Here is a 13,719-nt window from a genome sequence, read left to right on the forward strand (position 1 = left end):
AAAATGAGATTAGTTGTAACTTCTGTTTAGAACAAACTTTCCTGGACTCAAAAACTTAATTTTATTAACTCAATGTCACACTTTAAGTGAGAATTGCTCAGAATATCTAATTAAAATAGCAGCAAAATGTCAACTGATAATCTAGCACAATTTCATAAAGTAAGCTAGCGACTGCAAAGTGGCTAAACATATTCTGTAATATTGGCAATTTTCAATTATAGTAGTACCAAGAGGAAAGGCATCTATAACTGATCTGTTTCTTGAGCAGGCTCAAATCATTCTCACACTTAAGCAGAGCATTGCATAAGACAATGGGTGTTCAGAGGTGCCATGTACCCAGCTGCTGAGTTGACTGAGGGCCAAACTACCAAACAAATAGAATAATGGTTTCTGTTTCTGCATTTCTGTACCCAGGGTAAGGGAATAAAGCATAGTTACAAATAATATTCAGATGCACCGACTAGAAATTGTACATCATAGATTAAGAAGAGAATAATTTGTTTGGGTTCCCCTCTTCTTCAGTAGATGTCATAATTATTTTTGTTTTTCCCATCTTAAATATACTACACACTGCAAAGATCATTCACCAGAATTATTCAGGGTTTTTAGCAGAGTATTTCCAATTGTTATATTGTCAACATTACAAGCAGATAGTACTTTTTCTTTTGACTACTATAGATTTAAAAACAATGTTGTGTGAGAATGTTTTCATAAAAAAAACTTAACAATGTAGCACTGAATGAAAAACACTAACGTCCACAGGGAAATTTCATAACTACAAACAAAGTTTGAAATTAAGACAATTAACTGTGCATGGAACCATGTGGTATGACAAAAAAAAAGATTCAAAAAGCCATGAAGAAATGAAAAGAGTGAGTATATGCTGTGCAAGTTCAATTCCACCATCTGCTAACAGGAAGGGAGAAGCAATTGTCATAAAAAATGTAATAACCAAAATGAAATACAAACTGTAATTTCCATATTGTGTCATTCTAAAGCATAACTGTCTTTCAGTATATAACAAAGAAAGAAAAGTATCATCTACGGTACTCAGAATGATAACTATATAATCACTGCTGATGCTGTATCAGTAAATGCAAGAAAAGCATCAGATGAATGAAATTTTTCAAGTCTGCAGTACATCTAAGATGCAGGGCCACACAGTAAACTCAATTTTGGTGCTGGTGACAGTGGGCTAAGAGCAGAGTTATTTCGTCTCCCTGTGTAAATCAAATAAAAAAACAAGGTGTAGAAAACCAAAATAACGATAAAAGGCTCACAAAGCTGAGCATGGAGTGGAGTTTCTAAAGAGCACCTTGCAGCTGGCACAGTTCATTTTTAATTTAGTTCCTGATCAATTTATACTAGCAGCACCTATATGTTGTCAGAATATTCATGTGAGATTGATCAAGATGTAATTGTTAGAGCAGAATGCTACGTTAAGTAATCATCTCTTTTTGGCTGAATATGATTCAGCTGGGACTAATTTTGATTTCAGTCATCTGATGACAACATATAGAAAGAGTTCTGACCTGTTGTTGTTGTTTTGTGTTGCCTGCTTCTTGAAATTAACCAAGTAGTGTGTCAGTTGACAATCAAAACTGAATGCAGACCTACAAAGCTCTTTACTGCTGTATTTAACTCTACTTAGTTGCATGCTATTCTGTATACTAATTAGTAAATTAACAGAGAGTTCAGCCTGCTGTGATCTTAGTGACAGCAAGTATTTAAAGGAAAAAGTAATAAAGTAGAGCTTGGAGTGTGGATTATACACAGTGACCCACAACAACATCTGGCAACATGAATGCAACAGTATGTGCAGGAAGACTGTGCTGGAATGGCTGGAGATACCCATGTGCTACTGATTCGTGATGCCAAACTACATCAGTTTGGCATTCATCCTGAATATATGATTCATATGGGAAGATTTGCTAGGAAGTGGTTGGCAGAATTCTTTGCTGACATCCTGCTGACCAGCCACCTATCATCAGAGTTTAAGAAGATGAAGATAATTCCTATTTTTAAATGTGGTAAATTCAGCAACCAGATAAAATGCTGTCACCTGATAGCCCTCCTTAGCTGCTGTTATGTGCTGAAAGGCTGGTCTATGACAGAAAAAATAGTGCTGTTCTAGAGTACATTCCAACTGATCAGGCAGACTTCAGACAAGGGCGCAGCTGCTGTGACCCAGTGTTGTCTCTTACATCCTCCATAGAGTCAGGGTTCCAAATGAAGCTAAAAACATCCAAAGTGTTGTTCATGCTATGTGGAGGGAAGGCCTACTCTATAAAATTTTCATATTATACTGTGTAGAATGATTGTGTAACTTCTTAACAGCAAGCTAAATAATCAGAAACTCCAGGTAATCATTGGAAGTTGGTTAAGCAAGGAGGGGAAGCTCAGCAATGGATTATCCCAAGGATTTGTTCTCTCACCATTACTGTCCAATCTGTAGCTATCTAACCTTCCTGACACTTCATGCAGAAAATTCTGCTATAAAGATGACCTGACTCTTACTGTACAGCATAAGGAACTAGAGCAGAGAGAAGAGATGGTGACCAAAGACTTGCCTCTGCTGGAGACTTATTTATAAATCTGGAGATCCAAAATGAGTGTGAGTAAACCAGAGGTGTCATGCATCCATTTAAATAATCATCTGCAAAATATGAAACTGAACATAAGTTTCAGTGGTAAAGATTTCATCATTATTGGAATCCAAAATACCTGGATTAAATAAATAAATGAAACCACAATATTTAAACAGTGGTCATTGACAGTATAAAATTATAACCCAGACTTAATCTTTGATTGTGAAGGAATTGTTGAACAATGTGGGAAAGGCATCAACACTCCTATACTCCACAGATCCATTATTTGCCACTTAATTGCAGCAGTAAGCCTTTTCTTTTACAGATGACTGTGACCACACTGTGGAGATAACAAACAAGAGTTGTAGAACATCACCCCTTTCCCCCACTGGAATGCCCATAAATTATGCACCTGCACACAGTTTAATGTTCTGTTATCTGAATATTGTTCCTGTTTGAACAAAACCTCTTTGGTGAAAATATGTTTACAAAGGGCTTAATACTGACGGCAGTGTTAGTGTTAAGTAAACAAAATTGTTTTCTCTTACCCTCTGACATGCCCAAAACTGGTCTGAAACTTTGAAAGTATTCCAAAATTTTAAAAGCACCTTCAAGACAGCTCTTGGACACATAAAGTTGTCTCTTGAAACTATTACTCATCAATTCTTGCATAATTGAAAAAAATAAGGATCATATAAATATAGCAAGAACATACAAACAAATAGAAATAGAGACTATCAACCTCACACTGGTATTGGCATGTAAAAATCGCAAAATTATCAAGAAGTCAATAAACAGTAAAGCAGAGGTTTTAGGTAGCATCAGAGTGAAAAAATTAAACATTTTGAGAGCAATACAAAAAGCTTGCTTCTGTTAGTTTTCCTATATCAGTTCATCCCTAAATTATGAATCAAAACTCAGTTACATGTCATTGGTGTTGTCTTCAAGTCTTTAGAGACTCAGGTATGGATGGGTGTGATAAAATATGACATGGATCCATACATTAAAGATCACTACTTTATTTACATAATGTATGTACAGTGTTGTGAACAGAACATTTTAACATACACAGGTTGAGTCAAGACTAAACTGGCAGAGAGTATCTGTTCAGTAGTCAGAGATGTGGAGTTGGGGAATCTCGCCGCCTGAGTCCCAACAGAGTCCCCTCCTTCCTGGTACTGCAGAGGTGGGATGGGGAGAGAAGAGGAGTGGAATGATGGTGTAGTCATCTTTGTGCAGGTGTACATGAGCAAACACTTCATGGCTGGTTGTGAGACAGGGTGTAGGTGGAAAATTTCTCACTAGGTGGAGTTGCAGATGCACATAACCAGCCGTGCTGCAAGCATTTTTGTTGTGAAGCATAAACAGTTCATTTCTTGCAGAGGTCATAGAGTATGAGTCATCACACTGAGAAGTCATAACCAGCAAACTGTATACTATGACTTGGTCACACATCTGTTGCAGCTGTTCAGGACGGAACACATGTTCATGGAGATGGCTTCTTGTATGTAACAATCTATCCACTGGATGCCAGTGACACTGTGGTATGCTGCTGGAATGTCTTAGTCACCGCAGTAACAGTGTTCTCCAGGTGGCACAAATGCTGTAGTGTGATGTCATTGGGGGTGTTGTTGTATCCAGTAGGTGAGTGCCTTGAGTAGTATCTTTGATTTAGCGTGTGTGATGTGGGTGGTGGAACTTGGTGTAAAAGTGTGCATGGCCATTGGCATTTGTGTGCAGAAGAGCTGAGATGCAGGTAGAACCAACATAGATGTGTGGCATGTGGCAGGAGGCCAGCATCCTCCATGCAACTAATCGGTATGTCATGTGGCCACTGCTGTAGGGAAGTGTTGTCCTCTTGCAAGGCAATGATCAGGCCAAATCCCACTGTCTCAGTGTTGTTCAGATGGAGACATGATATCACAGCCGACTACCACAGTGAAGAGGTGGTGCCAGCTTCTTTAGTGACTGTCAGGTAAAGTCATGATACCTTGGCCAGCTTGGACGGCATGATGACAAGAGAGTCATGATCGGTGATGGCCAGTTGAATTGGTGGGTTCTTGCCATTGCAAGGCAAGTGGAGGTTTTGGTAAGGCAAGATGGCTTCCATTGTTGATGGTGGCAGTTTCACATTATCAATTGTACGAAATAGAAGGGTGAAAATAATGTCCAAGCACTGTTCAACTGGTTGAAAGGCACAATCATGAAAATGTTTACTGTCCAAACGCAGTACAGTCCAAACAGTAGGGTCAATAAGAGTACACAGTCTAACTAGTTGGATAGCATGTCTCCATCTGGCACTGTAATGACACTTCATAGTTGAATGCAAGTCCTGTGAAGAGTGTTGAAAGTGCCGTTGTGAAGCACTAAACATGTCAGTTATATATTCCATGGCCAAATGAGCCATTTCTTGTGCACTGGTGGAGGGCAAGACACCATAGATGCACTGGGTGGTCAGTGCACTACACAGTTCTGATTTTGTTTCAGGTCTGAACACAGTTTGATGCATTGCACATGAATGTTCTATTTCATAGTATGGCACGTATAACAAGGATGCAGGAAAACTCCTGTCGGTTCACATAAAATGCATAGTGGTGGGTGTGGTAATGGCTGAATTGTTGTTATGCAGTAACTGGCTCTGTAGAAAAGCAAGAAAATACAGCACATTGCGGCAGTCGTGTCACCAGTGTGGAGCTCAGGTACAGATGATGGGTGCAATAAGATATGACACAGATCCATACATTAAGAGTTTACTACTTTATTTAAATAATGTATATGCAGTGTTGTGGACCAAATGTCCTAAAGTAACACAGGTCAAATCCAGACTAAACTGACAGAGAATATCTGCTCAGCTTCACTCAAAATTCAGAGATGTGTTGGGGAGTCTCGCTGATTGAGTCCCCACAGGTAATAAAGTCATCTCTTTAACAGCATTATAAACTCTGTAACAATCTGACTGCATTTGGATAAGTTCCAAATAGCCATTTAATCCCCCAACTAGCACTCTGAAGTTTCATTGGATGTAACAGCAAAGAAGAATTCTCAGGACCACAGCTCATAAAGAAGGGTCCAAAAGTAACAGGAAATCAAACATGTCAGTTTTTGTGGGGAAAATTATGGTTTACTCTTGCTTTAACAAGCCTTGCCTTGCTGATTTATATGAGCAGTAGCTCCTCAGGCTTGTTGTTTGCTGCCTTTGAGTAATAACACCAGCTTCTTTATGTTTTCTACTTTGAAAACCGCAATTGTCAGTCACCTATCACCACTGGAATCTGCTGCCATAAAGTTACATACTTCCCTCTGTGATAAATCACAATACTTGCCTCAGGAGTAAGAATTATAGACAAAACTTCATGCATGCCGACGGGAACATAACTTAGGAAGAGAGATTAGGATTTTACGACCCATTGATGATAAGGCCATTAGAGATGGCATAGCTTTTAGTTCTTTCATACTTTCCATACTCAAAACATAGCCTGCCCAAAGTCAGTAGACCGCAAGTATCAAACTTGATAAACTGATATGCTCCTGGAATTAGTTACCACATCCTTTGCCCCATTTGACACTAAGACCACTCTTCATCCCACCATGAGGGGCAACCACTGACTCATTGTTTCCACACATTGCCAGTGACCCATGAAAATGTTTACCAATTATGCCCATAGCTACAGCTTGTTTGGCATCTCGCTACAACCATGGGCCTTTGCACTCATCAGGCTCCTTTGTCCATACTATTACTACTCTATAATGCGCTGTGCCTGGCCAAAGCTCAAGTAACTATAATTCTTAGCACAGCCATGAGAAAAGTCATCTTGATGTCACACAAAACCCTCACATCAACTCGAGGAGAACTGACAAAACCAGGCACCACAACCACTAATGCCTGTATAATACTTCCAACACAGTTCCTATGCTGTAAGATGCACTGAAGACCCCATTGATGGTCCTTTTTTAAAATTACATCTCAGCTATGAATTAAACTGATCCTGTCAGAAAAGTTGATAATGGGAAACTGGAATCGCATGTATAAATTTGCAGCCATTTCTGGTAACTTATTAAATGATGACAAAGGAATCTCATCATAGCATTTTACTTAACACTAGAATGAAATAATATATACATGATCTTGAATAGCCTACAGAGGTTTATTGTTGCAGCTGGCTCTATAGAAGTAACTGAAAATGAGGGACATCATGCCATGACACTGGGATTCTGATCTGTTTGTAACAAGCTATGTGAGAGACAAAATATAGATTATTTCTTGCATTGTGTAAACCTCTAAAGTTGTAACAAAATCCCAGTGATATAAAAATCTGACATATGATGCTGAATATGATTCAGAGTCTCCTGACTACATTTGTACTTTTGGAAGTACTAGTACTAGATCAGTTTTCAATTCCTCAGCTGTGATTTAACAAGGGGAGGAGCAGTGGGGGATTTAGTGCTCCTTATGAGCTCAGAACTTGAAACCTAACAAGATGGAAGAACTCTACTTGCTCTGATATCACTCCTGATATAAATATTATTTTCTCTCTTTTTTATTTTACACTACTGGTAATCTGTCACTGGTACATATAAATAAAATATCAAAATTATTTGCTAAGCTGTAATTTTCTAATCCTAATTGTGGCTGATAATAACAGTACAAATATTTTGTGTAGAAACATTTTCTATAAGGAAATATTCATAACTTAAGACACATGAAAACCATGTTTCCCTGCAAATCTAACCCTTCTAATAATTATTTGAAAGCCTTATATTTATGATGTGTAAAGAATGTCTTGTCTTTTTTTCTAAATTTTATAATTCAGGTACTACTAGTCCTAAAAACCACCATTGTCACAGATGCATTCAAATTTCAGAATGCGAACCTTTCAAAAACCCAGTGTTCCACATATACATCTACATGCATGCTCTGCAAGCCACCGTATGGTGCATGGTGGATGGTAGATGATACCTTGTACCACTATTAATCATTTCTTTTCCTGTTCCACTCGCAAACAGAGTGAGGGAAAAACAACTGTGTATATGCCTCCATATTAGTCCTAATTTCTCTTATCTTATCTTCATGATCCTAACACAAAATGTACATTGGTGCCAGTGGAATCATTCTGCAGTCAGTTTCAAATGCCAGTTCTCTAAATTTTCTCAATAGTATTCCTCAAAACAAACATCACCTTCTCTCCAGGGATTCCCACTTGAATTCCCAAAGCATCTCCATAATACTTGCATGTTGTTCAAACCTATTGTTAACAAATCTAGCAGTTTGCTTCTGAATTGCTTTGATGTCTTCCTTCAATCTGACCTAGTGGGGATCCCAAACACTCAAGCAGTACTTGGTAATGGGTCATATTAGTATCCTATACGTGGTCTCCTTTACAGATGAACCACATTTTCCTAAAATTCTCCTAATGAATCAAAGTTCAGCATTTGGCTTCCCTACTAAAATCCTTATGTACTCATTCCATTCTATATTGATTTTCAATGTTACACCTAGATATTTAATCAATGTGACTGTGTGAAGCAGTACACTACTAATGCTGAATTCAAATATTGTGGGATTGTTTTTTGTACTCATATGCATTAATTTATACTTATCTATGATAAAATCTTCTTGGGTTGACAGCTGAGTCAATGCATTGTTCTCCAGCAACGTTTCAGTAAGTTTCTTACTTGCCATCTTCAGGCAAGTCAGAAACTTGCTGAAATGTTGCTGGAGAACAACGCATTGTCTCGGCTGTCAACCCTAGAAGATTTTATCATCGAGATTTGCCGAGAAAGCCTGCATTCTCATATTACATTTATCTATGATTAGAGCTAGCTGCTATTTATCACATGAGATAGAAATTCTGTCGAAGTCATCATGTATTATCCTACATGAATGTATGGTGTCTGTTCTTTCAGACATGTCCAAAACAACATACACCATGCATAATCTGCAGCTGTGGTACATATAATGTAAACTGAAGGTGGAGGGGAGAGAAAGAAAAGGAAAGGGAAGGGAAGGAACTGTTGCTGACAGGTGAAATGGGACTTTATGCAGAATCAGCAGTGCTGAATGAAAATGTGTCCTGGACCAGGATACGAACCTGGGATCTTCCATTTACTATGCAGTTGCATTAACCACTGTGCCAGCCAGGCACAGTGCATATCACAATTGCATAGACTATCTCAGCATCCCTCTCAGCTGACCCACAATCCATCTAGCACCACCTATCCACAGTCCCCATCCATGTCCTCCATGCTCGTTACTTTGAGATCCATGCAGGAGGTCGAACGAATTGTGCATCCACAATGAAGGTGGTGGGTTCATTGCACAGTGAGGTGAATCAGTTATATGAACGCATGGTGTCTGTTCTTTTGGACATGTCTGAAAGAACAGACACCACATGGAATCTGCAGCTGTGATACATATTATTTAAATTTCAGATACGTCCCAGGTTCGAATCTCAGTCCGGCACACATTTTTGCTCAGCACTGTGGATTCCACATGAAGTCGTGGTGCAGCTGACATCAATAGTTCCTTACATTCCCTTTCCTTTCACTCCCATCCACCTATTGTTTACATAATATCTTTCTTCAGGCACTCAAAATGACACCTTTCTGTACACAACAGCATCATCAGCAAACAGCCACAGATTTCTGCTCACCCTGTCTGTCAGATCATATATGTATATAAAGAATAATAGTAGTCCTGGATTCTAACCAGGCCTGCAACTTATTTGTTTTCAACTCTTTCAGTTGTTGTTCTATGTCCTCTTTTGGGAGTCTGAGCAGTGTTCAGATGGCAGTATGTTTGTATGATTCTCCTGTGTGAATTATTTCTTAAATCTATTAGCCTAAATTTTTTGTGTCCAAAAATATTACTATGAAAACATTTTAGTAAAATATTTTAGATATAAAATTTAGGTTTCTGGAAATTTTGTAGAACAAGAACCCATAAAAACAGAATCTAGCATAAAAGCCATTTTAAGACTATGTTTCTATTAGTTAATAAGAATATGTTTTTGAAAGTGTAAGAGCTCTGTATTCTAACACCTTCCAAAAATCTTCCTACACAAATCTTGAAATAGGTGCAGTTTGTGTTCAATATTTGATGAGTATTCTATGAGTTTATCCACAAGCTGATGAACAACAACATGTTCTATGACAGTAAAAATGCATTTCTGAAATTTAAATTCAACAATGTCGACTTGATTATTTAAAAGTACTTTAAGCGCTTACCAGTTCATCCACTGATTAAGAAATAAAACATCAGTTATGACAGGTAATGTCACTAATGATACAAACTGTGGTTAGAATGCCTTCATTTGAATACAGTCATTAGTGAATGAGGCTGTTTTGAAGCTGATGTAACATCAAGAGAACTTTTCCTATGGTTTTGGTGAAAATTATGCTTACAAGAACATTGGTTAGGATGCAGGGTAGTAATAATAAGGCCATAGGGAGCTGGAGTACTGCCAGGACCCACCATCATAGATAGAATTCTGCTTAAGTGCAAGAAAGGTTTAGGCCTACTGAAGAAACAAATTTGCTGTGGAAACATATTATTCATGCTGCTTGTGCAGTTGAGATGTGGAAACATTGCAGAATATTTTTCAGTGATGACCTACTTATTTCCTAGAGTGAGGCTGAATTATCCTATTAAATTCACTTGATATTTTTTATCATTTCATTTCAGTGAGGAATTTTGAAATATTCCTACCTAAGCTGTGACACCAAGTTAACAATTGTTTACCAGTGCAGTGGGAACATGGTCACTTCTGAAGTGAAGGCTGCCTTAACTGTCAGTTACAGTCTTGCTGGAGAACTGCATTGAGCAGTCTTTATCACTCTCTTAAGAGCTTTTGAATGCCCCCACAAATAAAATTCTTGTGGGTTTAGGTGCAGAGAGCATGGAAGCCAAGGAATTGATTTGCCTCTACCTACTCCTCTGTCATGAAATCTATTATTTAGCAGGCAACAAGTATTAACACTGAAATGCTGAGCAGCTCCATTGTGCATGAAGTACATATTTTGGTACACTCGTAAAAGGAACTCTAACATAGAAATAAAGCATTTCTGGACCCATGTTCATACAACACATTTTATTCCTCTATGTTTAGGAATGTTTGTGATCCTTCAATTTCTCCAGGCGTATGTTATGACGAAATAAATCTTGGGCGAACAGCCTAGTATGAGTGTGCATAGGCCACCCGAGATTTATTTCATCATAATATACGCCTGGAGAAAGTGAAGAATTACATCACATACCTCTACTATCGCAGCATGAAAAGGATCGACAAGCTGCGTCATCGGAGAAGTCGTCTACTGAGGTGTCCTATGCACACTCATACCAGGCTGTTCACCCAAGATTTATTTCATTGTAGGAATGTTTCCTGAAAGCTTGGCTCTACCTTTTTGTAACACTCAGAATATCACACATTTTGGACATCCCACATGCCACACTATTTTCTAACATGCATAACATTGCTAATTACTTTCAAATATTAGAAACTTAACACATAACCTCAATAACACTATTAGACTTCAAACAAAAAATGGCAGTTAGTAAATACATTCATAGTAACATATGAATCAGCATGCTAAACAACAGTGCTACAAACTTACACACCAACCTAATGTTTTCAGGTGAATTTTAATTGTGATTACATACTTCAATATTCCCCATGCCATATGCTGCTTGAGCAATTTTCACAGCACTGTTGTTACTGCTCAGTTTATCATGGATATTTCATATGGAAAGTCACAAAACAACAATAAATAACTTTAAGCTTGCCAAAGCAACAGCAGCAACATATTCTGTAGCTCATTGGTGTAAGGAGCAATACTTTTGCAAATGTCAGTTACAGGGATTTTGACTTCATTCAGCAGCAGACATCTGCTGCAAAGAGCACAAACTGCCATGCAGAAAGTGTTCTGATATGGAAAGGCACCCATAATATCTTTTGCATAAATGTTTTAGGTTTTGCTATTACTATCACATCAAAAAATTAAATATATAATCTTTGCACTTTTGTGCAACTTTTACTTTTACCATACACATAAAATGCAATTTTTAAAACTGAAGGACTAACCTTGAACTCTCACTGTTGTCCACAACCAGATACAGCAGCAGAACAGTCTGAGTGAAAGATAACACTTCCTCTAGATATTGTCATGGCCTATAATGTTGCTAGTTCATGCAAATGATGAGACTTTGGATTGGAGGTGAAAACAAATTTATAGTGATGTTTAGTGAACAACTCAGATTTAGTCACTGCGGTGGCCAAGTTTTGTGTCAGAGACTTCACATTACCATGTGTTGAGCTGTAGACATAAATTGAACCTAATTAAAAATGATGTTATGAATCTGTAGTAATTGGCAAAACAATCTTTAACTTATGCAATATATGACAAAGTTTATTCATTACTAGCATAGTAAATATGGATAATAATTACATAAATAAAACTCCATATAAGCATGTTAATGTGCTGAAAAACATAGATATTTGAAAATTTGCTTTAGTTTTAGAGTATTCATTCTGATGTGACTTAAATATTTACAGACAAATTTTCTCCAATTTTTTTTTTCCAGACATATGTTCCTGAATTCATAGAACAAGTTGAACACAAACATATGTTGGCTAAAAGACGTTTTGACCGCTTAGCAAGAATTGTGTTGGGGTAACCATGAGACTGACAGTATGCAAAGACAGTATTGATTTGTAGGATATGAGTTTTTTTATTTTCCTAGAGCAAAACAGTGTATGATTCAATTCATAGACCTGACTGAATTATAAAGCATAAATTTAAAAAGGGCATTATTCTGAAACAAATAATTAGTCCAAGTTTTAATCATTAAAAGTGAAGTCTGGAAAACTGTTACTATTTTTACTGAAGTTTGTTAATTTACGGAGTAGTGTGCAAAGGTATAAGTTAATATATGATTTAGTTATGCTACAGTTCCTACTACAGCTACCATATAATATTAAATAATAAACAGTAATACTAAGGAAATAATGTAGTATCATTGAATAATTTGTACTGGAAACTATATAGAAAGATTCAAGAGATAATATAATTCCCATACAGTTGATTATATATTATGATTTGGATTTTCCTATGGAAAACAGTTACATAAATTAAACTAATATATTCTGGACATCATATAGTCTGAAATGTAATAAAATATATCCATAACAATTTTCTGCTACTATTTCTAATTAAAGGGGTGATTTGTGATTAATGATACCACACATATTTCTATCATTCAGATGCATCTATTGCTTTTGGTTTGAGACATCAATATTTCAATCAAGTATAGCTTTATAATTACATGTCATTGTTAGTGTTATAATAGCTGATCTTAAAATATAGTGTTGTAGTCTTCTTTAGGAAAACTTTTTATTTGCTAAACTCACAAGGAAGGATGCATCGATTACTAGTTTCATTAGAAGCCAAAACATCTGAGTGAGGAATAACTTTTTTTATCCTAACCAACCAAGGATTGGCTATCTACCCTTTCTGTAGTGGTTACACTGGTTATACAACACACCACACCACCTCCCCCACATAAGTAAGCATTGCTTCCCAAGAGATCTCTCATGACATTTCTGCTAGTGTGGAAAGAGCTAATCAAGTCTAGCCATACATTATATGATTATATACAAACAAACTAGAGACTGAGATCTAGGGAATTTTTTATGAAAATCAATAATGCCTTGCAAATAACTCCAAACAAAGCTAAACAAGAAATTCGCAAAGTACAAGCTATAAACAATCCTGATTGGCTACAACCAACTAAAAGTCTGCCTCATGGCAACCAAGAGGAGTAGCACATGTGGTGTGCTCTCATTTTCCTATGTTCTAGAGTTGAAAGTCTCAGATGCAGTCTACTAAAACGAGGATTTTCAGTTGTAACTACCAACTGTAACTGCACAGGGGTGCAAATTGGACCATTTACTCTGTTGCCAGACTTGTCCAGCATCGTTTACAGTGGAAGATTTAATGTAGATGGCCCCAAATGCTTTTGATGTTGCAAGATTTTGGTCTTCTAATCTCCCATGCACCTATACTTAGACAAGTTTAATTTATATAATTTGCTTCATATATTCCATATTATTTTTTTGTATTTATTCTTCTGAGATGA

At 37.1% G+C, this 13,719-nt stretch overlaps 1 protein-coding gene across 1 annotated transcript in view; it reads left to right on the forward strand.

Annotated features, from left to right (window-relative positions):
- Positions 1 to 12,629, forward strand: part of LOC126184329 (IQ and ubiquitin-like domain-containing protein) — a 201,682-nt gene extending 189,053 nt beyond the window's left edge. The window contains exon 9 of the mRNA XM_049926704.1: positions 12,166 to 12,629. Coding sequence (XP_049782661.1) covers positions 12,166 to 12,258 — 93 coding nt within the window. The 3' untranslated portion in view covers positions 12,259 to 12,629. The remainder of the gene's footprint in view (positions 1 to 12,165) is intronic.
- The last annotated feature ends 1,090 nt before the right edge of the window (positions 12,630 to 13,719 follow it).

Source organism: Schistocerca cancellata, chromosome 4 (genome assembly GCF_023864275.1).
Source record: "Schistocerca cancellata isolate TAMUIC-IGC-003103 chromosome 4, iqSchCanc2.1, whole genome shotgun sequence".
Classification (NCBI taxonomy): domain Eukaryota; kingdom Metazoa; phylum Arthropoda; class Insecta; order Orthoptera; family Acrididae; genus Schistocerca; species Schistocerca cancellata.